The sequence below is a fragment of the Coffea eugenioides genome, chromosome 7 (assembly GCF_003713205.1).
Source record: "Coffea eugenioides isolate CCC68of chromosome 7, Ceug_1.0, whole genome shotgun sequence".
In the NCBI taxonomy this organism is placed as follows: domain Eukaryota; kingdom Viridiplantae; phylum Streptophyta; class Magnoliopsida; order Gentianales; family Rubiaceae; genus Coffea; species Coffea eugenioides.
In genome coordinates this window covers 14,498,166-14,525,970 of record NC_040041.1, presented here as the reverse complement: position 1 = coordinate 14,525,970, position 27,805 = coordinate 14,498,166, and the positions used below count along the sequence as shown (strand labels likewise).

At 34.3% G+C, this 27,805-nt stretch overlaps 2 protein-coding genes across 3 annotated transcripts; both read right to left on the bottom strand.

The window, feature by feature from the left end:
• Window positions 1–1,445: 1,445 nt before the first annotated feature.
• LOC113776997 (pentatricopeptide repeat-containing protein At1g63330-like) lies at window positions 1,446–3,391 on the bottom strand. The gene has a single exon (XM_027322048.1). The coding sequence runs from the start codon at window positions 3,389–3,391 to the stop codon at window positions 1,469–1,471; it is 1,923 nt and encodes a 640-aa protein (XP_027177849.1). The 3' UTR covers window positions 1,446–1,468.
• A 15,976-nt stretch (window positions 3,392–19,367) lies between these two features.
• LOC113778260 (putative pentatricopeptide repeat-containing protein At1g12700, mitochondrial) lies at window positions 19,368–22,778 on the bottom strand. Of its 2 annotated transcripts, XM_027323597.1 has the most exons (3): window positions 22,527–22,778; window positions 20,346–22,432; window positions 19,368–19,483 (listed from the first exon to the last, which is right to left on the bottom strand). In XM_027323597.1, the coding sequence occupies exons 1-2, from the start codon at window positions 22,673–22,675 to the stop codon at window positions 20,671–20,673; spliced, it is 1,911 nt and encodes a 636-aa protein (XP_027179398.1). In that variant the 5' UTR covers window positions 22,676–22,778; the 3' UTR covers window positions 19,368–19,483; window positions 20,346–20,670. The 2 variants fall into 2 exon arrangements, with proteins under 2 accessions (XP_027179398.1, XP_027179397.1); XM_027323596.1 differs by having other exon boundaries at window positions 20,346–22,677.
• Window positions 22,779–27,805: the final 5,027 nt, after the last annotated feature.

The following is a 27,805-nucleotide window of genomic DNA, read 5'->3' as shown; positions in this document are numbered from 1 at the left end:
GGTGGATGCAACACATGACCCCATTGCAAATTAGTGCATGCAGTATCAAAGCCATACAAATAAAATCTGCATGGAATGGAAGAGCTATATGGCAGATCAACAAAAGATCACTTCTCAATGTTGTTTATAAGTCACTAGACAGTTTACTTCTTCCGCAGGCAACAGAAATAATCCATCACTTTCAAGCACAGGTTACTTAACAAAATATAATTATAGAGCCATCAAATTTGTTCCCAAGAGTGATTAAGAAATAGTCTTAACCACTTTAACTGATTTCTCTCATATAAAATTCATGATGACTATTTCCATCCATTTTAATACCTGATTAATTGTCTCTATCCAGTCTGAGTTGACATCAAATCTTCACACTCTGCAATTCAGATTCTACCCCTCTCCTGCTCCACCTAAAAAGAACAAGAACAAGAAAAAAGAAATTGGTTGATAAGATGAGCCAGTAAAACTCTCCTTTTTTTTTTCCTGACTATTGCTGATGGTGACCTATTAGAAGTACAGTATTGCAATAAAAACCTTTCTTTAGTTACTATTGCGACTTAGGAACAACCAAATATTAATATTGAAGAATCCCATAATCATGTCTATTGTTAATCAACAACCAAGTGGATTTGTGTATGAGGAGAAATATATGAAGAAAAAAAAAACAGAGAATTTCTGTGATAAATTATTCTAAGTTATTGCAAGGGAATGATATTTTTGCTACACTTCCACTAAATGTCTATATAACTTAGTACAGCATTAAAAATTAAAGGGAAAAACAATCAGAATACTTTTTGCTGGATCATACTTGAAAAGTTCGGGTTCAGTCAAATGCTGTGAAAAAAACCAATGGCTATGACTATGGACATCAAAATATGAATCCAAAGCAAGAAACTGGTCTAGAAAGTTTGTCGACTTTTGAACCGGTGGAACTTTTGACTCCATTTAGCAATTGAAATAAAAGTAACTATTTTATCGTTCTTACATGAAAAAATTTCCTCCAAATTATAGAAATGCAGTTTGAAACTTTTCTAGAAATTGAATATCACAAACTATATTTACACTCAACAAATTCAAATAGTAATTATCCGAACTGAACTTAAAAGGCAAGCTAAAGTACCAACACCCATGAAAAATGAAGAAAAAGAGCCTGTACAAGTTACCACTTAAGTGACATGCCACATTGAAGTTCTCCATGAAAAGGTAAAGAAGAAGTCTTGAGAAGAAGTTGTACAAATCCAATTAACTGCACCAACTTTCTGTGACCTGATACACCTAACAATTGAACTTGCCTAAGGAATGCGGCTTCTCCACCAGACTGATGCTCTCTGAGGTATTTCACAAAATATCACCAAGAGACCTCCTCTAAACAAAGATGATAAGTGATAAAAGGATCAAATGTGAACCTTATTAACATTTCTACCAGCAAATTAAACATCAGGAGCCAAAAAACTGCAGGACCAACATGTTACAACTAATGTGAAGGTCCTCTTTGTCCCCCATCCATGAACTTCTTGCTATCGGGATCAATCTTCAGCATCAACATTAGCACAGAAGGATTGTTCTGATTCTCAGCAGATAAATCAAGTAAAATGGAAAATGTAGATGCATCCAGCAAGAATCCTCTATGAATCATTTCTTCATAATAGACCACTGCATCATCATAATGACCTCCCTTAAGGAGTCCTTGCAGAATGACATTGTATGTAACACTATTTGCCAAGCAACCCTTCTCTTCCATTTTTACAACGAGCTCTTTACCTTCGATGAGCAGACCTTCTGAAAGCAGGCCAGAAATCATGGTGTTGTATGTTATGACGTTAGGGTCCAATCCTTTAAGGGAGAGAATGTTGAAAAGATCTCGAGCACTATCGAGCCTCTTGCTTTTGCACAACCCATCAAGGATGATATTGTACATTTCTATGTGAAGATTTGTTCCATCAGTTTCCATTGCATGGAATAACTGCAATGCTTCATCAATATGTCCAGTCTTGCATAACCCATCCAACATCACGCAGTAAGTGTGAAAATTAGGCTTCATGCCAGAAGCTTGCATCTCGTTGAAAATTTCTCGTGCACTAAGATACCTTCCTGAACTAAATAACCCCTGCAACACAGTGTTATAAATAACAATGCCAGGTGTTAAACCTTTATGTGGAATCTCTCGAAAGAGCTTCATGGCTGCTTCCAATTTCTTGGTCTTGTAATAGGCATTTATTAGAATACCATAGCAATGGAGATCGGGTGTAAGGCCGCTAGCAACCATGGTATTGAAAACTCCACTTGCGTCATCTATTCGACTCTGTAAACAATATCCATCCATTAACGAATTGTATGTGACCAGGTCGGGATTTTGACCTTGCTGGATCATGATCTGGACTACCTCTTCAGCATCTTCTATATGCCCTTCCTTACATAGTGCATCCACCACTATATTAAAAGTAATAACATTTGGAACAATTTTATAAGCCTTCATCTCAGCAAAGAGCTTGTCAACATCCTTCCATCTGCTTAAGCTGCACAGACCCTGAATCAAACAACTGTAAGTGACAACATTCGGGGGAATGTCCTTTTCAATCATCTCCTGTAAGAGGGCAAGAGCTTCATCAACCATTTTATCCTTGCACAAGCTGTCAATGACAGTATTGTAAATAATTGCATCAGGTTTACAAGGACTTCCTCGTTTTTCCGTTGCTCTGAGGAATTCAATGGCTGTTTGAGTGTTTCCTGCCTTACAGAGCCCATCTATCACAATCCCCAACATAGTTTCATTGGGTTTACAAAGTTTTTCTTTGATTATCTTTTTGAACAATTCTTGCGCCTCAGGAACCTTATGGTCTCGGAAGAGTCCCTTAAGTAAAGTGCCAAAGGTGACCACATTAGGAACAAAACCACGTTTGAAGAAGCCAGACAATGTAGAAAATGCTAAATCCACTCGGCCCACAACGCAGCAACAATTAATCATTATATTAAGGGTGGCCTCATCAACAGGAATGCCCTGGACACACATATCTCTAAAAAGGGAAATAACTGAAGAATAATGATTCTTCATCTTAACAATACAAGTCAGCATTTGATTGAATTGAATAACAGAAGGCAGAGGCCTCATCCAGACCATCCGCTCGAACAAGCTCAGAGCATCATCAAGACTGTTGACATTATTAATATCATTCCTTAATTCAGGTTGAAATTTCAGAGCTTTTTCAGAAGAGCTCTTAAATTTACTACTAATAGCAGAATAAAAAGCCAAATTGGGTTTATGGTTTGGGAATGCAGAGAGGAATGATGCAAGAGTAGTACAACCTGCAGGAGCAGGAGTACCTAATGAAGCCGCTGCTCCGTGAGACCGAGCAATGGAAACAATCGCCGCAGAAGAAGCTCTTCTCTGCATCGTCATCGTCTTCATTATCATCATCACCATCGTCTTCCGGTCTGAATGAACTAATTACTGGGATTTTTCAGGCAAATTCTGAAGCTCGGTTGTTGAAAATTATTTTCAGAGGTAAATTCAGGCAATTGCGCTTTCTCAATTACCACGACATCGTCAGAGTGTCGGATATTAAAGCTCAATCAAAAGCCTAGCAATGCCCAGACCCCTTTTTTAATAATATAATAATAAAAAAGAGGCTATTTTGTAGAAAGCAGGTGAGATGATATTATTGATTATGAACGATGATATTAGTGTGTTTGGATAGAAGATTATTTGAAATATTATTATTTATATAAATTTGAGAAGGGATTTTTAGCAATAAGCCTTCACAAATTTTCTCACTCTCAACTCTATTTTTCTAGCATTTTACATTTAATTTATTTCATAAAAAATATTATGGGCACGTTATACCCCACGTTTCTCTCAAACAAGAAGTTAACTCCAACTAGCACTCCCACGTTCCCCTCAAACAAGACGTTAACTCCCACTAACACTCCTTACACATCTTACTCCAACTAACACTCCTCACCCACCTTCCCACTACAATAAACATTTTCGCAAATCATCTCCATGAAGGCAAGGTATATTGGTTTCAAAATATATATGTAATTCCAGCAGATCTTAAATATCGGCTTGCACCATATCAGTACCAATTATCATTTGGAAATGATACGAAGATAGTGAATATTTTAGATGATTGTGGAACCATACCCCGTTTCAAGTTTAATCTGGTCAAACTAAGAGATACAGAACAACACATGGACAATGATTTGCAATTGATAGGTATTTCATTCTTAATTAACCATACTTCTATTTAAGTTGTATATTTGAACTGGTATTACTTATACTTTTTGATCTTTTGCAGATTTAATTGGTTTAGTTGTATCTGTTGGTTCACACTATCAAACATCTATCAATGATAAAACTAAGTGTGACATACTTTTACTTGACAAAAGGTTAGTTAATAGATTCAATATCTTTAAAATATTTTACATTCTGCAAATTTTGATTTATACTTACCAAAATTCTCTAAATGAAGTTTGACAGTAGTTCTGATGATGGTGAACATTTGCGTCAAACTGTTCTTCTATTTAAGCTGTATATTTGAACTGGTATTACTTATACTTTTTGATCTTTTTCAGATTTAATTGGTTTAGTTGTATCTGTTGGTTCACACTATCAAACATCTATCAATGATAAAACTAAGTGTGACATACTTTTACTTGACAAAAGGTTAGTTAATAGATTCAATATCTTTAAAATATTTTACATTCTGCAAATTTTGATTTATACTTACCAAAATTCTCTAAATGAAGTTTGACAGTAGTTCTGATGATGGTGAACATTTCCGTCAAACTGTTACAAAAAATAATGTTTTGCTAGCCTGTGGTATTTGTGTGAGAAATTATAAAGGTAATTCAATTTATTTTCACTTTATTTTATTTAATTTTTATAGTTTATCAATAATATAGTACATTGTGCAGGACCGTCACTTTATACTATTTGAGCAAGAAAATTGTATGTCAATTACTACTTGGATTTTGCTCAATACCTACACAGTTGGTAAGTTTTACAAATACCATAATATTAAATTATTAATAATATTTCATACCCTTATGAATATGTATTTGAAAAATTTGCAGGTTTGAGAATGATAAATGTGCTCAGAAATTAGTGACGTGGTTGCGGTCATGCAATTTTACAATGTCCCAAGTATTGTTGATATCAAATACTAAGAGAATATGGATATCCGAATATGCAGTTCTACCTACGGTACAATTCCTCTCAATTAATTAAGTAATGAACAAGTATCTACATGTAGTTTCGAATTAATAATTGTAATCTATACATTCTTTGGATGGTTTTAGCTTAAATATTTTCGGATACTTGCTTACATTCAAAGTATCAACATAGATAATATATACCGTGAGTTATGCAAAAATTGTGGACAACCATGTCAATCTCATTTTGCAAAAATGGTGTGTATCCATTGTAATGATGTAGTCGACATTATTGTCAGGTAATTATTTTCATATATTTTGAATTTTAATATAATTTTTTGCATGATACATCACAATTTCTTCTTAACATATACAATGTTAACATAGAAGTTAGAGATTCCAGTGGTAACTTATACCTCACTCTTCAAGACAAGCATGCACTATTCATATTTCGTTGTGATATTTTTTATCTTAGAGATTTAAAAACAAAGGTATACATTATTTATATGTATATATTTTTATATAATATTATTTACAAACTGTCTAAAATAAAATATAATTTTGAATTATGTATGCTTTTAATTGTCAGGAAAATAGAGGTGCATTGTTCGACCAACACATTAATTCATGCAAAAATCGTGCATTCTGATTTATAGTACAAACTTCACAAAAATCAACAGAATTAATTAAACCCCCAATACTGGTGTTCGTACTTAGAGGCGATTGGTGTGAAGAATGTTCACACCTTCGTAGAAGATTATCAAATCAAAGGCAAAATGTTTGTAAGTATTTCATTTACTTATCAAATTAAATATTCAATTATATTTAATTGGACCCTTATGTCGCGCAATTTATGATATAGATTTCTATTTTTTTTCAGAATCCAACCTTCATCAAAGTGATAGTTTATAAATAATGGAGATATTTTTATCATATATTGAACTATTGTTACAAAGTTTCATTTTTTTAAATATACTTTCATGTGCCCGTGATTATAATATTTTACTTTTTTTTAAATTCCTCCATAGATTGTAATTTTTTTCAAAAATATAATCTACTGTGAGTAGCACGGGTATTTATACTAGTTTGGAATAATTACTGTAACACTTTTTGTGATGTGATGTATGTGAGATAAAAAGGTGTGTTGGAAATTATATTTGTGATGTAAGCAAAAAATTTATGGCCATTATTTGGCTATCCAAACACACTCATTGTTGTTATTATTGCAACACTTGATTAAGATAAACTTGATAGTAGTTATATTTGAACATAGAAAAGATATATTTTCTAGAGTAATTAAATACTACCCCATTAAGTAAAAATTTTTGAGCCATGTAACAAATTTTATTTTGGCAAGTTTAGGGGTATAATTTAGTCAAACTATTTGACTCGAACTTGCACGTAGTTTTGTCTAAGGTTCGACTTTAGTGTTGATCAAGTTCGAGTTACTTGGTATTGAGTTGAGTGTGAGTAGAAAAATTCAAATTTTGAGAGTATTCGTCGACATTTATAGAATAATCATTTAAATATAAATTTGAAATTATTTTTATAAAATTACATTTTGAAATCATATGTTCACACTTTTTTTTTCAACGGCTCATTTGAAAGGAGGCAGGAGGAAGTAGTTATCTGAGTCAAAAGTAGGCCTATTACATTAAAATATCAGAAAAGAAGAAAAGAACTTCCTATAGTTCGTATAATTTCGATTCTTTGAATTACACTTTAGTCACGTATACATATAAAATTGATTTTAAAAGAATATGACAGTGAATTAACTTCCTATATTTCGGTACAACTTCGATCCTTCTAGTGTCCTTAATCATATATAGATATAAAGTTGATTCTAAAAGAAAATGATAATAAATTTAGAATAAAGAGGAAATGCAAATAGTGACTTTGAAGGTATGTAAAAATCTTATGTCTTTCTTTATTTCAAATCTTATGTTTTTATTGGTATACGAGAGAAGAAAGATAATATATTACACTCCACAAAAAAAAAAAAAATTTCCTTTCGTTCCAGCTTTGTCCTTAATCGTGTGCTGGTCAAAGTAAGAAATGAAAAGCAATCAATCACATCACATTTATCTTTATGCATTACTAATGAAAGGCACGTATAAGAGATATTTCAACGTATAAAATAGTTAGAAATTTCGAACATGACAAATATTTTGGAACAATTTAAAAAGAAAAGTATGATGCTGTCGATGATGAGACGGAGAGCATGAGTCCGTCTGAATTTCACAAGTGAATGAATGATAGATATAACTCACACGATGATGTAGCAGTAGTACATCCTCCTCTTCTTCAAGCCCAGAGAGATCTATTGCACGCGGACTGGTTACAAGTCCAACAAGAGAGTTATACCATATTCAATTACATCTGTTCTGTCTGTCTTCTCCGGATGCTTTAATTTCCAGTCAAGAAATAGTAAGAGGATAGTATCCCATATATAGTTCCCTAGACTCGAGTTGTGATGCATTAGTTTTGTATCCAATAAAGAACAGCTAGCTTCACACTCATGATCCAGATGGGATATTTGCAGCCTTCAAATCTATGTGTACAATTTTCTGATTGCAATGCCCAGACAGGTACCCCCAAGCCACGTGTTGTGTCAAAAGAAATTCTTTGCTGGTGGTTCAGTCTAGGCCTTTCTTTCCAGGTTTGAGGTTTACCACATATGCCCAAACAGATATTTTACAATTACTGCAGAGAGGTCATTCACATTACTGCAGATCATGCACAATAGTAACCAGCAAAAGCAACAAATATCTCTCATTTCCATTCTATCAAACAATAATAAATAATGGTCACAAGTATTCAACATATGCATGCAGTATTTCCATTCTCTGCTGAGTAGTATCTTTTCAGTAAATAATTCAAATTTACTGCAGGGAGTAGGAATGAATATTGTGATCAGATTCATCAGAAACAAACCTAACTATAGAGAATAGATGCTACTACAAAAAAAAAGCCCATTTACAGAAAATATTTATCGTGAACTTTTTCTGTTCTGCATTCAGAAATAAGATAAATTTTTTCGTCTTACAATTTGGATACTATTTCACAAAACTTGGAAACCTCCGATATAAGCTATTAAAAAAATAATATTTATTGCTTCCAAATAATTAAGTTGTCTGTTAGTCGGTATCTTTTTTAATGAACATGGGATTTTGAAGCATTGTAAAATAGAAGACGTTTAAAGAAAGACAAAGCACAGCACGTAAATTTTAGACTGTTCTATTGCATGTTCGCTTACATATTAATAAAAATTCAATGTAAGACTCGTCCTTAAATGTTTGTCAAGGAGAAATAAAATAAAATAGAATTAAGACTTGCCCTTACACTTCTCACAACTCCATTTGAACTGGTGTTATCTAAGATGTGATTTGAAGTAATTTTTGCAGTTTAGACTCATCCATCTGAGGATGGTAAATGGCAATTAAGAGACACGGAGTCAAAATAGGGCACCCATATAGCATATATCCCTGATGAGTACTGTATCCCAATCATGAAACCAAGAGATTATGGTGGATTCGGCTCTGATCACCACCACGGATCAGGGAGGAGGATTCAAATACACAACCTTTTGTGAAGAAGTAACTCGTTCTTGCTAACTGAACCAAATTTACTGCTGATAAGTGAGTTGTTAATGCAAACGGGAGATTGCAAGTTCGACTCGTGGTGCCTTGAAAAGTTCTAGATTAGACCTTCACCCTCGAGTAAGAATTGGACTCTGCGGGTGCTTCTCGAGCCGAATCCGGTAGGTATGAAACTTGCTAGACTCGGATAAGTGTATTATTCACATTGTGATGAGCCAGCAAGACTATTTTCTTTCTTGCCATGTGAGAGAGATGAAAGATGTAGCATTGGTAACATGATCAGATTCTGGTTTACTTAGCTGAAATATGATTTCCTTTTGGCTTTTTGTGACAAATTCTGTTTTCCCATTATTGGTTCCACTCTCGGTCCTAGTGCCTGCCCAAAATGGGTGATCAAATTGCCCCCTTCTCAGATGGTAACTCTCAAAGACTATTCAGGATGATTGAACTGCAACTCAACGAGTCCTCATTGATACTTGGTGATATAGTGGTCCAAAAAGATTGCTGAATTAGATATTCAAACTTAATTTGTAACGGAATAAGTGATTTCATATGGGTTAATTGATAAGTAATATAATAGGTTTAATTAATTTTTGGATTAATGTTTCCGACATCTTGAGCATGCGTAAAGCATCATTTATATTAGCAGATGTGGATACATGACACATATTAATAAAAATAAATTTTCAAATTTAAATAAAAACCATGTTTCATACATTAAAAGCAGCTAGTGATTAAAAAAAAAAACCTTTACTGTGTTAATATAAGAAAGATTAATTCTTAATTAAATTGCATTTGTGGTTTTTGGAGTTCAAACTCCTAAAACATCCAATTTTGTCTCTGAACATATCCATTAGCTTCAAATTCACATTAATGCACAGATCCACTTAATTCATATGTAATGCATCATGATTTCTACTTCACAGCATGAATTTGATTTTCATTTATGAGATTGGTTTATGTGCTAATGTTACACAAATTACTCAATTCACTTGTCTCTTTCAATCTTTGAAGTTGATTTTTTGAAACAAAGAAAAAGAAATGATGAGGCAAAACACATTCAAAGGAGCAAAAATGTCTCCAAGGCATAATAGATACTCAGCTAACAATCAAGATATAAAGACTTTGGTCGATTACTCAAAATTCATATCGAAATGTTTTAACCTTAGCTACTTATTCTACATTCTTAAGCTTTGGCCAATGAATTATTGATCTGTGAAAAATTAAATATTTAAATATGTAATATTTAAATTAAATAAGATAATTGATGACACTTGTATATATCTTAATTAATATGATAAGAGAAAGTTCCAATTCTTATCTTCAAACATTGAATCAAGGGCTTTATAGTTTGTATTTCTTTTAATAGACAGTTGACTTCTTCATGTCTTGATAAGAAAGAATTTCTGGGGGTCTTGGATCTTCAATCAAATATATTTATATATATCTAAATAAATATGTGAATCTGACCTCTAGGGGTGACCCCTATTTATGATTGTACCAAGGATTTATATTACATATATACCTCCTTGTTTCTACAGAAAAAAGAAATAAAATGTTAATAGTTGTTAGTACTATATTAGCAAGTATTTTGAAAGCACATTGTCCTAATTTATACATCACATAATGACCAATGATAGTTAAACAAAAATTTACAATCTATTATGATATGAAATTATTATATAATTGATTTTGAAAAGAAATTTAACTTTTGGAGTTTTGTGATTAACTACAAAACTTAAAAGAGTGTATTAAATAAACAACTTAACATTATGCTCACCTTTTTTTTTTAAACTCCCTGGCCATCACACAGGAGATCCTCAGTGCCACTTTTTCAGTGGCAATTCAGTGCCACTTCTATATTTATACCAAGTGTCCTGTTTATTTAATTTGTCACGTGCTATTTATTTAAATTTCTTCTACCATCACGTGATAAGTGGGATTGACACTGAATTTGACACCAAATAGTGGCACAGAGGATCCCAACTGCCCTGGCCATAGTCTATTTCTACAATGTTTCTTCTCATTTCGCATTTTTCATTTCATGCTGTTCAATGGAAACTGTGAATCAACACTATAATGAAAACCATAGGAATTTATATGGATTGAAGATATTTTGGTATTTACATTAATGTTGTTTTATGATTCTTTTTTTTTTTGTTTTAGATTTGTTGTATTTTATGATTTTCATATCTCCATGTATCTATGATATTTCGATATATTTCCTGCCATTAGTACAGATTCATGACAATGAAATTATGTCTATTATCAGAAAAGAAAAAAATTTATAATGAAAACTATGTACCACTTTTGGGGTTCTCTTGGCCTTGTGATGTAGCATCTAAACTGTGAATGGCGGAAGACTTTATCAGATTGGTAGAATTAGGCATACATCATACTGACCTTTTACTTGTTGAGGGTATAAAAAGACCTTGAATATTTTGTCATTCATAATAAAAAACCCTGTTTAACCCTCGTACTTCGGAGTTCACCAATCTAGTATACAAGAAAAGTTTATGGTAGATTATTAATTAAGGTGAGTAAAAGTACTTTATTTCCAACTTAAAATATCTATTTCTGCAGATGAAGAGTAAAAGACCAATTAGTTGTGCTTGATTATGGCAGCTTGAATCATGTCTCAGAAGTGGGACGGAAGCAGACTTTATTTATTCCCTTTTACTGCCCAATTTGTACGCAGACATGGCCACAGTTTCAAAATAGTCGGTTCTAATTCGATTTAAAAACCGATGATCGATTTCAATTCTTTTAAAAGGTGAATTTGAATCAGCCCTTCCAGAAGACAATTACAATAAGTATGCTAAAATATCTATGATCCGCTTCAGTAATTCTACTTTGTATTGATGCATTATTAACAAAGTAGGTGTGCTATGCCTACTTCTCTTCCTTCTCTCTAGAATTCTTTTCTTCCTTCTCTCTACTCGTCTTCCTCCATAGGAGGGAGATCTTGGCCTTAAGCCAAGGTCTCCCTTCCTCTTCCTTTGTTCTTTGTTCTTACTTTTATTTAATAAAGTCTCCCTTAAGGTATCCTAGTGGGAGTTTTCGTCTCTCCTAGGGTGTCCTAGTGTGCGTTTTCTTCTCTCCTAAACTATATTAGTGAGAGTTTTCTTTAGTTTTGTTATTTATTTTCTCAGATCTTGGAGTTTTTTTTAGATCTATATGTTAGATCTAAAACTTCTTGAGTCTTCTCATCAGATCTCAATATCAGTTTTGAGCTTGAACCAATTGGATAGTAGATCTGAGGGAATAGACATGCACAAATATCTATGGATGAATTTATTTTAGATTTGGATCTATCTCGGCAGATCTCATCATCTTTATTGGACCTTACAACTGTTGATTAGCAGATCTGACGATTACAACATGCATAGAGTGAGTTTCAGCGATTTATTCTATGATGGAATGATTTTAAATTTTATCGTACTTTTTAGATATGTCCTTAATTTCTCAAGTCTTATGTATTTGTTAAATTGTAGATCTATTATTTTAGTGCATGTTTTATCTGTCATTAGGGCAGCAATGTATATCAATCGTGCGGGACGATTTCCAGTAATCCGTTATTGAAATATGTTTTCTTATCAAAAAAAAAAAAAAACAAAGTAGGTGTGCTAAAATATCCGTCATCCGGTTGTTGTTTTAGAGAGAGAGAGAGATTTGTCAAACATTTCCCAACGATAATTACCCCAAAAAGGGCTGTAGAAGGTGCATATGGAAATGCATCAAAGATGAACTGATGGAATTTTCTTCTCTGCAAGGTGATGGCTGCACTCACGTTGTAAAGCTTTCTACATCTGATCAGTTCCATAATAGCAATAAAAATTTTAAAAATTGGCAATAGATAGTAGTGCTTCGCGGCTGGCAATAGATAGGTTAGTGTGTGTGTGTTTCTTCCAGCTGTTGAAAGAAAAAGGAAAAACAGGAGAGGTAAAAGCTAGTCAGCGGTCTAACCCAGTTACTCGGTGTTCCCTTTCCCCCAAAATCCCTATCCCACATCGGTCAGTTGAGGTGTGTGTATTCACTACTTAAGTCCCCAAGGTCCCCTCATTGGTTACCGGCTTTTGAGGTGGACTTTGGGAATAGGTTTAGATTAGTGTGTGTGTGTTTCTTCCGGCTGTTGAAAGATAAAGGAAAAACAGGAGAGGTAAAAGTTAGTCAGCGGTCTAACCCAGTTACTCGGTGTTCCCTTTCCCCCAAAATTCCTATCCCACATCGGTCAGTTGAGGTGTGTGTATTCACTACTTAAATTCCCAAGATCCCCTCATTGGTTACCGGCAAAAAAATAGTAGTGCTTCGCAGCACAGATAATCCTTTCACTCATGTTTGAGATGGTTCCAAAATTGTAATGTGAGAATGTGCAGTAAAATCCTAAAGGAGTGCCTGAATTAATTTGCTCGATTACATGTTTTAATTGAAACGGGAAAGCATCGTGAAAAGAACTAAACAAGGGGCTAAAGTAAACCATTTGCCACTTGGTTCAGAAAATCTAAAGTAAACATATGTAGGCAAACCTGAAAATGCAACCAGGAAGAAATCAGAGAAGACAATCGCTTAAAGCAACATGTGGAAGAGATATAATAACTTAAAGTCCATAGTAAATGGCACCATATTATCTATACTGAATAACCATTCTTTAAGAAGACAGAGAGAAAAAAAAAAAGAAAAAAGAAAAGAGGCAAAGAGGGACAATACGTTGCTCCAACAAAATCGCAGACGACCAGTTTGCTGGTTTATAGTATAGGTGTGGCAAACCAATCCATTTGTCTAAATTTATCCATATCCGTCCATGAATGAGTGAGTATGGGTATCTTAAGTTTTTGTATATGGATATAAATGGATTATCTAATAATACTCATTTATTTGGTAAATGAGTATTATTGGATAACCCATCAGACCTAATTAATCCATCTAAAATTATATTCCCCCAGTCTCCTCTCTTCTCTCACCCTTGTTTTTTCAGATTTTTTATTTTGTCATGATGTTAACTACTTTTGTTTCATTATTATTATTATTTGTTAGTTTTATCTTATTATTTTATTTTCTCTTAATTTGTTAACTTGCTCATTTTTCAGTATTATCAATTTCTGACAAGTATTAGACTTTTTTCCTATCTTTTCAAAATGAAATTTTAAATTTACACATGAAAAAAAATGCTAGGGGTTCAAAAAATGCTAGTTACCCAATAATACCTATTTATATTCTTATTGTTCAATTATTAAATAGTATGTAATTTTGCGACATAAAGTACGGATAGGTAAAAAATTGGTAATTAGGCTTATTGAGTATTATAAGTAAATATTCAAAACTAATGATGGATGCAAAGGGTGGTATAAATTGATAATTTAGTTTGCAAAAATGAATTTAAATGAGTTTACAAAAAGTTAAAATAAATAGGTTATAAATTGTTAATCAAGTTATCCAATTCATTTTTTTACTTACCCTTTCATACCAATCTAATTAAATGAATATAAATGGGTTGATTCACTAATACCCATTATTTATTTTGACCAACTCAAACTTGTCCAAATCACCCGTTTTAACACCTCTAAATTTACAGCACTAGACAAAGACGGGTCCAACTCACTGTATTCGAGGACAGACAGAGGTCTACGGTCTTCCTTTGCCTTGCTGAACAAAAACGCCAACCTTTTCTTGTGGGTAAGCCTGTAATCAAAATAAACAAGAAATCATGTGACTCGAGATGTCAAAGTTGAACAGCTACTAAAGATAAATAAGCGAAGACTATTTTCCAAAACAAATGTGTCACAAACAAGCTTACAAGTTACTAATAATGTTTATATAGCTTCACACTTCATCATCTTATATTATGTGCCAATGTCCACTTGTTGAAGACTAGATTGCACCCTTCATAATGGCATTTCAATTGTCTTCATGTGAAAGGATGAAAGAAACAGAGTCGAAGAAAGTAAATTAGATTTTTTTATTATGATGCATTATACTCTGCATGACAGTTTGGATACGGGGCACAAACGGTTGCAGGTGCAACCGTTTGTGTAGGTTGTCTTCATTTTGCACTGCGCGTAACATTGGTTAAACACGATGTAACTTTTTTTTCACAGGATGTATTTTCATAACAGATAGTGGTGGGTCCCACACTTTGCGCAAAAATCGAATTACATGGTGTAATTTCAGCCACACAAAATTTTGAGAGCAAATCTTGGCCCTTAACCGTGCAGGGACGGTCATCAGTATGACACCGTCCCTGCCCCAAATCCCTGAAACTTGATCAAACCTCCAATAGCACTAGTTCCAACGTCGTGAATCTAATAACCTATTGACACTTCAAGGTGTAATTATTAAAAACCAATTAGTCATTCTTCTCCATTTTTGAAAGCATATTTGCTTCATTATTTCGAAAAAAAAATCAGCCACCAGCAATTTGTATTTTGTTTTCCACAGTCGGTAATAATCTACTTTACACCTACTCCTATTCCTACTCTAACCTATTCTAAAGGGGTTCAACTGGACCAATGGAGGAACCGACGGAAACTGAATTACCATCAGATCAAACGGATGTATCCGTCTGGATTTTTAAGAGAGTCATACGATGTGACAATTGGTGGGAGACAAGGTTTGAACCCTTGCCAAAGGTTTGATGGTGGCTACCAGTCTAAAGGCCGATGGTTACCAGCAATTTGTCACAATGTCCATATTTTTGTCATTATGTAGCAGCAATATGCTTCCAAATCAGATAAGCATTGAGTAAGTAAGCAAAATAATTTAATAATTCTAATCAACTGTAGACTATGACCATACACTTTCTAACCAGGTTGTGATACAGGACCCAGAAAAAAAGGGTGTGAAGAATCTGACAAGCTTCTCTCAAAGTATTATTATTGTTATATTCTTCTGGTCCACAAGAATGCGATAACCATAGCCATAACCAACAGGCAAATGACGAGAATACACCATTTTGGGACATTTAAAGTGATTGAGTTCCCTCTTCATATCAAATGGTAAAATCTGCAGATATTTATATTTTCACTGTAATATGGTTAATACAACCACACAGATTTAGCAGAATTTTGCACAAGATACCTCTGCCACAAGTGAATCTCACCCCAAACAAGATTAACTGGGGTAAAATTCAACCAATCGACTTCCTGCATATTGATGCCACGCAAATGTGATAGACCAGAGAAGAGGAGAGAAATACTCAAGGAATCCCATATAACTGTGTAATTCTTCAAGGTCTAACCTATCTAGCAGATATATCAAGCATGCAGAAGATATATGCTAATTCCTCCTTTTTTTTTTGTCAATAATTTATTAGTTCCTTGAAAAACTCTGTATACTACATAATTAGATCCCGATATTATAAGAAAAATTATTGGGGATGTAAAAGGATTAAATCTAAACTATTAGTATTTCAAAAAAAATAAATGTATAGAGAAGCCGAGTAGGATATATATACTCTCAACAAATAAGAGGTTCGCAGACTTATCATACCGTAATGATAGATATACTGTTGCCATTGAAGTGATGAAATATAGAGTCGAATGAATTTCACTAAATTAAATAAGATTCCAATTACTTACTAAAGCACCCTTTTGGATCTGAACTTCCAAGCCTAGTTCCCTGCAATTTTAAAAAAAAAAAAAAAAAAAAACCCAAAAAAAAAAATCAAGAAAGCCTTCAAGAAAAGGTAATAAATTGTCTGATAAATGGCAGAATAGCAGATTCACAACCTCAATTACAATGGGCCCTGCAAAATCGTAGCCTACAAGAAGTTAGGCCTATGGACAACATTTTTATACGTGCTGAAAACAATTCTCATAAATCAAATACTTTCTGCTTTGAAGTTCATAGCCGGAACAGTAACCTTCTTAACTGAAAATCTAAAGGAAAATTTAGTTAGGGACAGGGAAAGAAATCAAGAAACACCAGTATGTGGTTTACAAGTTTATTCCTGAATTAGGATGACAAGAAACAAGTTGAAGAACAGAACTCAGAAACAAGTTACACGATTGCTTTTTACTTTGAAGAAAGCGCAGCAACGTCTTCTGTCAACAAAGATTCCCACATCAGTGTCGAGAATCAACTTCTCCAAGCTGAAGAACAGAACTCGGAAACTGGTTCATCAGGTCATTTTTTTTATAATTTTGTTTTCCATTATTCGATTAATTAACATTGCACACTTTTTGGTTTTAGAGGGACAACGGTCCTCTTCAAATGCGCGAGTTCGTCTCACAAGAAGGTTTAGATATGCTGGAGAGATAGAAAAGGAATCTACAGGAGTCGATGACTCTGGCAGTGGCAAAAAAAAAAGGACTTGTCTGATCTTTCCTTATCCATGCTGCTCTTTCAAGTTGCATTAATGATGTTGGAAATCTTTTGGATGCTGTCAAGATTAGACAAACTCGAACGTATGCAAAACTTATGCTTTGATGAACTTGTGCGTATGCCTTGAGTTCCATTTAGATGTTTTTGCTTGGAACCCACGCTTCTGTTATCACGACTGAGATATTCTGCATTGTCGACACCAACGGATTTTATACCATGCAACTTCCAGATGATTATCACCGTTTGGTATATTTATCATATTATTTTCTGAACGTGGTTTGCCAATTAACATTTGATACAAGTTCCGTCTGTCTATCAGAGCACCTGACTTTTAGCACTTTTCTGCTCATTAATTAAATTAACGCATAAAAATTGATTGCCATGCTTCTATATGTGTAATCAAGCGAACTGTCAAAAATTGGAGAATCTGCATGTCCAGCTTTCTTTACATACAATTTGACAGCTGCAAATGCTGTAAAACAGATACGTTTCGTTTAAAGCAAGCTCTTATTGATCTACCACAGCAGCCATTTCATGCTTCCTTCCAGTAATCGACTTTGCCATACACTCTGCTCATGCTCTTGATATTCAGTCCAAAAGCCTAATTAATCCCGTCTAAATGGGCATACATGCTGGTTATTCCACGGCGCACACCGCCGCGGTTATACCTCCTAGTGAGCAGATATGCAGGAAGTTCTTCAAAAAGCCATTGCATATCCATTCCAGATCGGGTTCAGATGAACTTGGTCCAACAACCAACCAAATTCAAATCCATTTCACAAATGGTTAGGTCTGGCATCTCAGGACAAATGACTTTCAAATTAAAGCTGGCTTTGGATTGGATGTTAGACCAAAGTTCTTCTAGATTGGGGTTTCCTTGAGATGCAACTCTGTGGGTGCCATGAAGGCTTTCTCTTGTGTAGACAAAATTGCAGCAGCCCCACTAGATATAAATATTTACTCCATTAAGACAGCCAATTCCACCACAAGAAACTTTCCAATTTAATAAGAATTGGAACTAGAGACAACCAACTCAATAACCAAGACCTACTAATCGACTAAGGAATGAAGGCTGCCAAAGACAAAGATTAATTTCCAATCACAATCACTCAACATTACCAACAAAACTTGGAAACAAGAACTATAGTCTAAAACTTTGACAAATAAGCTAAGTAGATCAATTAATTAAACTAGTTTAAAAATTCCAGCACCACCAGTCAAGGCATTTAGCCACTTCATTAATGCACAAATAAGACTCCAGCAGGAACATACAACCCTGAGTTATAGCCCTATTGCAGTATGAGTATGTCTGAATTTCATAACTGAATGATATAACTCACACGATGTGGCAGTAGTACATCCTCTCCTTCAAGCCAAGAGAAATCTATTGCACGTGGACTGGTTACAAGTTCTAGAAGAGTTATTCGATATTCAATTACATCTATCTTCTCCAAAGACTTTTCAGTCAAGAAATATTAAGAGGAAAGTGTCCCATAGGAACCTAGACTTGAGTTGTGATGCGTTAGTTTTGTATCCACTAAAGAACAGCTTCACACTCATAACCCAGAAGGATATTTGCAGCCTTCAAATCTATGTGTACAATTTTCTGATTGCATGATGGATTAGATCCAGAAAAAATTAAAGGAATAGCACTAGTTTTGCTGGAGTTCGACGTTCACATTGAGAAGCGGGAGTACTCTGGTTTCATTTCCATAGTTTGTCTATTTATTTATTTGTTATTCTTGAAAAATTTCATCTCTCAAATTTGCTATGTTGATTTTTAAACTAGTACAAAATGGCATCTCAAATCCACGCATGTGAAGACACTATAGAAGAATAATAATTTCTGAGCTAAACTTAAGCTAAATTTGGTATAGCACCAACCAGAAAGCACAAATTAAGTTCATTCTAGAAACATTTCTGCATTGCCTTGTTGGAATCTACACCACAGGACACAAAAATAAATTTTTGACAAGAGCAAGAAGACTTGTTCTTCTTAACAGCATCCAAAAACATGCTACCATTATCCTCTTTGTAACACAGGATCCCATTCCTAATCAGAGCATGCAGTATCAAAACCAAACAAATATAATATGCACAGAAGAGCTATATGGCAGATCAACAAAAGATCACCTCTCAAATGTTATTTATAGGTCAGTTCACAGCTTAGTTCTTGCACAGCCACTAGAAATAATCCATCATTCTTAAGCATAAGACACTTAATGAAAACATAATTATAGAGCCAAAGAATCAGTTCCCAAGCGTGATCAAGAAATTAGTATTAATCATTTTAATTGGTTTCTTTTGAATAAAATTCATCATAACTATTTCCATACATTTTAATACCTAACTACTTGTCTCTATTCAGTCTGAGCTGACATCAAACCTTCACATTCTGCAATACAAATTCCACCCCTCTCCTGCTCCACCAAAAAAGAACAAGAATAAGAAAAAAGAAATTGGTAGGTATGAAACTTGCTAGAGTAGGACAAGTGTTTTATTAACATTGTGATGAGCCAGTAAGGATTTTTCTTTTCTTTTCTTTTTTTTACCATTGTCGATGATGACCTAACAGTCACTATTTTTGTTCAATAAAAACCTTTCTTTAGTTATTATTGAGACTTAGGAACAGCCAAATATTAATATTAAAGAATCCCATGACAGTCTATTGTTAATGAACAACCAAACAAACAAGTGCGTTTACCTATTAGAAGAACTATATGGAGGGGAAAAAACAGAGAGTTTCTTGGATGAATTATTCTTTTTTTTTTTAACAATCTTGGATGAATTATTCCAAGTTATTGAAAGAGAATGATATTTTGTCAATCTTCTACTCAATGTCCATATAATTTAGTACAGCATTGACAATTAAAGGGAAGTGATTAGAATTTCTCCTAAATCATACTAGAAAAAGTCCGGGTTCAGTCAAATGCAGTGAAAAAATCAATGACCATGACTATGGATCTCAAAATATGAACCCAAAGCGAGAAATTGGTCTACAAAGTTTATAAACATTTGAACTGGCTTCACTTCTGGCTCCATTAGCAATTGAAATAAAAGAAACAACTTTATCTTACTGACAAGAAAAAATTTCCTCAAAAATATAGAAATGCAGCTTGAAACTTTTCCAGAAATTCAAAATCACAAAATATATTTGCAGATGACGTTTAATTTCTGATTTTCAATAAATTCAAATAGTAGTTATCCGAACTAAACTTAACAGGCAAGATAAAGTACCAACACCCATCAAAAATGAAGAAAAGAAGAGCCTGCACAAATTACCATTTGAACGCTATTCCACACTGAGGTTCTCCATGAAAAGATAAAGAGGAAGTCTTGAGAAGAAGTGGTACAAATCCAATTAACCGAACCAAATTTCTGTGAAATGCTACACTTAACAATTCAACTTCCCTAAGGAATGTGGCTTCTCCACCATACTGATGATCTCTGAGGCGTTTCACAAAAAGTCACCAAGAGAGTTCCTCTAAGGTTCAGTTGCAACAAAGACGATAGATAATAACAGGATCAAATGCGAGCCTAATTAATGTTTTTTTCCAGCAAATTAAAGTTGAGTGCCAAAATAAATAGGAGGACCAACATGTTGCAACTAATGTGAAGGTCCTCTTTGTCCCTCATCCAAGAGCTTCTTGCTATCGGGATCAATCTTCAGCATCAACATTAGAAGAGAAGGATTGTTCTGATTTTCAGCAGATGAATCAAGTAAAATGGAAAATGTAGTTGAATCCATCGAGAATCCTCTCTGAACCATTTCTTCATGATAGACCATTGCGTCATCATAATGACCTCCCTTAAGAAGTCCTTGCAGAATGACATTGTATGTAAAACTATTTGCCAAACAACCCTTCTGTTCCATTTTTTCAACGACCTCTTTAGCTTCGATGAGCAGACCTTCTGAAAGCAGGCCAGCAATCATGGTGGTGTATGTTTTGACATTAGGGTTCAATCCTTTAAGGGAGAGATTGTTGAAAAGATCTCGAGCACTATCGAGCATCCTGCTTTTGCACAACCCATCAAGGATGATAGTGTACATTTCTATGTGAAGATTTGTTCCATCAGTTTCCATTGCATGGAATAACTGCAATGCTTCGTCGACATGTCCAGTCTTGCATAACCCATCCAACATCACGCAGTAAGTGTGAAAATTAGGCTTAATGCCAGAAGCTTGCATCTCATAAAAAACTTCTCTTGCACTAGGATACATTCCTGCACTAAATAACCCCTGCAAAACAGTGGTATAAACAACAATATCACATGTTAAACCTTTATGCCGAATCTCTTGAAAGAGATTCATGGCTGCTTCCACTTTCTTGTTCTTGTTATAGGCATTTATCAAAATAGCATAGCTATGAGCATCTGAAGTAAGGCCGCTAGCAACCATGGTATCGAATACTCTCCTTGCTTCATCTATTCGGCGTTGCAAACAATATCCATCCATTAAGGAATTGTATGTGACCACGGTGGGATTCTGACCTTGCTGAATCATGATGCCGACTACCTCTTCAGCATCTTTTGCATGTCCTTCCTTGCACAATGCATCCACCACTATACTAAAAGTAATAACATCTGGAACAATTTTGTAATCCTTCATGTCAGAGAAGAGACTTTTAACCTCCTTCCATTTACTTAAATTGCAGAATCCTTGAATCAAACAATTGTAAGTGACAACATCTGGGGGTAAGCTCTTTTCAATCATCTCCTGGAAGAGGGCAAGAGCTTCATCCACCATTTTATCCTTGCACAAACTGTCAATGATAGTGTTGTACGCAGCTACAGGAGGTCTGCAAGGTCTTCCTCCTTTTTCCATTGCTCTAAGCAAGTTAATGGCTGTTGGAGTGTTTCCTGTCTTACAGAGCCCATCTATCACAACCCCCATCATAACTTCATCGGGTTTGCAAAGTTTTTCAGATATTATTTTTTTGAACAATTCTTGTGCCTGACGAACCTTGTGTCCTCGAAAGAGTCCCTTAAGTAAAGTGTTAAAAGTGACTACATCAGGGACAAAACCACGCTTGAAGAAGCCACCCAATATAGAAAACCCCAAATCCACTCGACCCACGAGGCAATAGCACTTAATTTCGATATTGAGGGTGTAATGACTGACAGGAACACCCTTAACGCGCATATCTCTGAAAAGGGAAATAGCAGATGAATAATGATTCTTCATCTTAACAACACTGTCCAGCAGTTGATTGAAATGAATTACACAAGGCAGAGGCCTCATTCCGACCATCTGCTTGTATAAGCTCAGAGCATCATCAAGGCTGTTGATATTGCTAATACCATTCCGCAATCCAGAATGAAATTTCATAGTGTCTCCGGAATAGGCTGCAACTGGATTACCAACTTTACTGCCAGCAGAATAAAAAGCTAATTGGGGTCTAGGGTTTGGGATTGCAGAGACAAAAGAAGCGAGGGTAGTACAACCAGGAGTAAAAGTAGTACCTAATGAACCAGCTGCTTGCTGAGACCGAGCAATGGAAACGATTATTGCAGATTGTGCTCTTCTCTTCATCTTCTTCTACTTCTTCAGCTGATGAGGAATGGAATTTTGAGCTGGTATATGAAATGTGAAATGTATGTGAATGGATCATGGGGGTTCAGTTTCACCAAGACGACATCGTCTTCTCCGGCAGTACAGCTCTGCCTCTGGTCATTATTCGTTAAATATGTTTCTACAAAATGCTAGTCCACTGTCTATTTGTTAAATATTGGATAATGCGGCGTATTAGCGACCAAAGGAAAGAGACAGAAGAGGAGAGAGATTAAGAGATTAGGGATAATTTCACAAACCTTCCTGAGGTTTTTAACAATTATAGAGAGCTCCCCTTGAATAGGAATAAATAGAGTCAGTTATAGCGATCCTGCTGCCGTGAAAAAATATATTAGGCGCGCTCAATTGGGTGAAATTTTTGCATTTCTATTTATTGTACCAATAGGCTTGGATCTCTTGCAAGAAGGTTGGCTAGATATATCTTGTAAAAACACTAGCTCGGCCAATTCATAATGAGAATATTTTAAATTTTTTTATTCCTTGTTTCAACAAATAATTTGTGACATTATTTCATGTTCAATTGTCTTTTACTAAAAATTAAAAGAACGATTAGTTAAATTATTATTAGTGTTGCGCTTATAAAAAATATAAGATAAATTATAGAGATTATAATGATAATGAGGTCACGCAGGTGCATCCATAGGGTAGTGGGGATGGATAAGAATAGAGGTAAGGACAAGGGTAAGGAAAAGGAGATGGTCGGGAGTAGGAGTAAAAATACAGAGTTAAGAGCGCATGGCAAAGAAAAATGAGAAAACAAAAAAGAAAAGTCAATTATAACATAAAATAAATAGCGAAGAACAGAATGAGAAGGAAGGTAATGATTTATGTATTTGATGTATCTTTTGGATCTTTTGTAATTGGTTTTGTTATCTTATTTGGGTTTTTTTCTTTATTTTTGATGTTTTCTTTTCTTTTTTTTTTAAATGTAGTTATTTGAACAAAATATTATCTAATACTAATACCACATGTACAATTTAATTTTTTTGGTATTCATAGAATCATAAGTAATTTAAGAATATACTAAATTCTTAGGGTACAATATGACGAATGAAACGAATTTTTTTAAGATGGAATAAATTTTCATAGGCAAGTGCAAGGATACGTGATCATTAAACATAATTGTCAGGAAATTTGAGATTTTTTTCAACTTGATGAGTTGCATACCTTCTATGAGTGAAAATTTTTTATCTTTATTTTCATTTAAGATAACACATTTTCATGGAGATTGATAGTAAAACTGATACTATTTTTAAGTTGGGTTAATTCCACTTGGCACCCTTTAACTTTGACCTGACTCTCACTTATATTCTCAAACTTCAAAATGGGACATTTAACTCCCTAAATTACAAAATTCATCTCACTTGAGTACAATCCATAACGTAATATAGAAAACTCACAGAATAATTGGCATATTCCATTAACTTGTTATTGTAACCTTAAAAAATCAAATTTGTTAGGGACATAAATGTAAAATTAAAATCCCAAAGAATACCTCCTTAAAAATTTTGAAATTAAGCAATATTTTCCATTTCTTTTTTTTTTTGCTCTTTTTTTGCTTTCCCTTTTCTTCCTTCTTTTCTTTTCCTTTTCCTTTTCTTCCTTTTTCTCCAAATCCAGATCTACCACAATTCCCAATAGGTTCAATCAATAGATCTAACACCAGATGCATATGCATCTTTCTCGATCCCTGCAACTAAAGCCAAGAAATATTTTGTCAGAAATTGCACCCATAAGGAAATCAAAGACAGAATTTTGATGCCATCCTCTACATTGCCCATGGTTAGAAACCAGCTCCTTCCATCCCTACCTTCAAATTAATCAGCCCTTGTTCTTTCCCTTGTTACCTTCAATTTCCAACAAATAGTCCAAATATTCTCAAAACCAACATAATTTGTATAACCCATTTTCATTATGCCTTAAACTCCTCTGCTAACCAAGAACTCTCAATTAACATTATTTCACCAAGTCAATTCCTATGAAGCTTCACTGTTCCCTAGGATTGGCTTTGGGCCTTTCCTGCATCTCTTAGGTGGAAGGTGAAGCATAATTATTTAATTAGGAATTGCCGCATAGTTCATATGCAGCAATTCGTTTTAATTTTTTTTTTTAAAACGCAACCTTAACCCTAAAACCAAAATCCCTAAACCCTAACACCAAATATAAACCCTAACCGTGGAAGTCTAAAATTTAATTTATGTACAAGAATTGTGCTAATTTCATAAACGGTGATTAAGCATGCAATTAAATGAAAATAAATTTTACCCAAGTCATCCTTTTTAATTTTTTAAATATTAATTTAAATAATAATAAATAATGCAGCATTCAACAATAAATGGGTACAATAATTAACACATGAACTTGAATAATAATAAGACGGAAGGTTTGACAAGAAAAATTCTAAAAATTTGAATATCATCCACCAACGCGTCTCTTGCCCTTATCGCGCGGAGTAGTAGAGCAGCCACTTTTTCAATGTATCCTTCCGTGTGGTAGATCTCGTCCCAATTGTAGCCATTCAGATCTTTGAAGTAGTATCTGCACTTGTTCAGACATTTGATCCTCGTCATTATCAATGGAGGGGTCTAACACGGGAGTCTAACCGCATATAGGACAAGAACCACGTATAGACATTTGGAAAGCAACATTAACGAAAATGCTGTCGTTGTACATATGTAAAACAAGTGAGAAACCCATCAAAATTCCTAAAAACTGGTACATATGGTCAAGATCATCCTGGAACTTATTTTGTGAACAAAATGATGTATCAGATATAGAAGAGGTCAGTGCAGCAGTAGACGTATAGCCAAATACAGGTATGGGAATAGGTGTCTCATTGAAATTACCTCCGAAAGTTGGCACAGTGAGAGATGTGAAAAGGCTTCAATGTAAGGAAAATATGTGCTAATAGGTGGGTCATATCCGGACAGTGATGAAGTCTACATTATGTCTGTGTCTGGCACATCAACAGCATGTGTAAAGGTGCTCTCTCTGCGACACCTAACTGCTTATTTTCTATCACGGATCTCCTTAGGTAGATGTTCAATAGGCATCTGAAAAGGGACAATACTAGAGGGAGATAGGCCAATATCTTGATGGTCGAATGGACCAACTACCATTTTATGTCATAAATTCAAGTACTGTAATGCTCTAAATGCCTCCTCACGAATCGCTGTTAGTTCCATATGAACATACTGCCCACGATTTGTGGGATCAAAGTACATTTCACAAATTGAATCGATCCGAGACATACAATCAACCTAAAAAAATAAAATTTTGTGTATTGTAGTCATTTCGTATGTTAATAAATAAAAAAGCAAGCATATGGTTAGATGAAAAAAAATGCAAATATTAAATAATTTATCAAGTAGTCGAATTGTCTCACATCTCCTCAATGAGCATCATATCGGGTCTACTGTGAGATAGGAGCTGTTATATAGCGACTAGTACTATTTTGGTACCATACAATATACTCATCTGTAGGCATCATTGGATCGCATTGATAGCTACCAACAATTGATCGAGTATGACGCTCTTAGTATTGCACCAAATGACTATGGTACCAGACCCATTTTTGGAATGGCCTGAGCAATCTAGAGAATGTAAATTCTTATCTGTGTTTGTGTCTAAGAAAACAAGTACCAACTGATACATTATAAACCATCGTAGTACCCGTTGTGAAAGGTGAAATTTAATAATCTTTCAATATATTAATGGAACTACTCACCGTGATATGTGTTGTTCGATTAAACAATAGGCGGGAAGAAGTGTAATAAGGTCAACAGAATATGTCTTTCAAATAAACTATGGTAATAAGAATGTGGAATTAAGCGTGATAGTAAATACATAATGACAGTAGGATAGTAAAACTGTATATCAGTTAAGTATCTCGTCGATTCTCATCTTGATAGTACATCACAAAATAATGACACGACAAGCGACGATACGTATTTAATTGTACGTTTATTTGCCCAACGACTGTCTCTAAGAAAATCATTTTCCTGTACAGTAGGAACCAGTAAGGTAAGGTGAATTTTAGACATCCTCTTCCATACCCATAAATGTTAAAAATGCGAATTGTGCACGTCAAATTAATAGTGCATTTAACTGAAATACAGATATTCAAACATTCTAAAGTTGTGCATCCAGTACTTATAAAAGCATATATAGACTAGCTGTGTAGCTCGTGATTACATAAGATGCTTTACAAAGTCGGGAGTACAAATAGGCTAGTGTGGCGCTGCTCCAATTGAAATGATTCAGACCCTCTGTGTCTCATAAGTAATCCAACCAATGGCAATTTACAACATTTTCACAGGTGTCAACAAACAACTATTCAACAAATAAAATCAAAATATAGCACTAAACATGCTTTCGTACTAATTCTTCTAGTACATCATCTCGAAAAGATTCATACAAAAAGTCAAATATGGGCATAAGTTTCAACCTCCAATCCTTGAAATGACGGGTCTCAAGCCTAAAAGTTAAAAAATGCTTGATCAAATCCTTCTTATGTGCAAGATTTCTATTTTGATCGACTAGCATCATTGGTAATCCATCAACATGCAGGCCTCATAATACCTCCATGTCTATAAAGTGATGGTCACTTCACCCACAGAAAGATGAAATTTGTGAGTCTCTTGCCTCCAATGTTCAAAAAGCGCGATAATCAATCCATGATCAAATTCAAAATAGCCTACTTGTATGATCTCCTAAAATCCTATAACACGGAGATAATTTGTTATTCGGGGGTGAAGCTAATTTCTCACCAAATACCAGAAAAATCTGTCGACTCGCTTTATATCGAATTGGTTCTTGTACCCTAAGAACACCACTTTCGATCTATGTGTATACTGCAAATATAATGTATCATTTTTCGTGTGGATCTTGTATAGGATCAGGAGTCTGTCTAGATCAATTTAACATGTCTAGGATAGTCTACACAAACAAAAATTTATTTATATGCATGTGAAATATTTTTATATTTATAAACTGCACGTCAGTAACAAATATATAGTCAAATATGGCTAATAGCTAACATAGATTTTGAACATAATTTTTGATGATCACACAATTTCTAGTTAATATTTTTCTGTAATAATATTTTTACATATGAAAATGATTAGAATAAGGGCATTTGGAAGTATTGTGTCTTGTCTGTGAACAATAA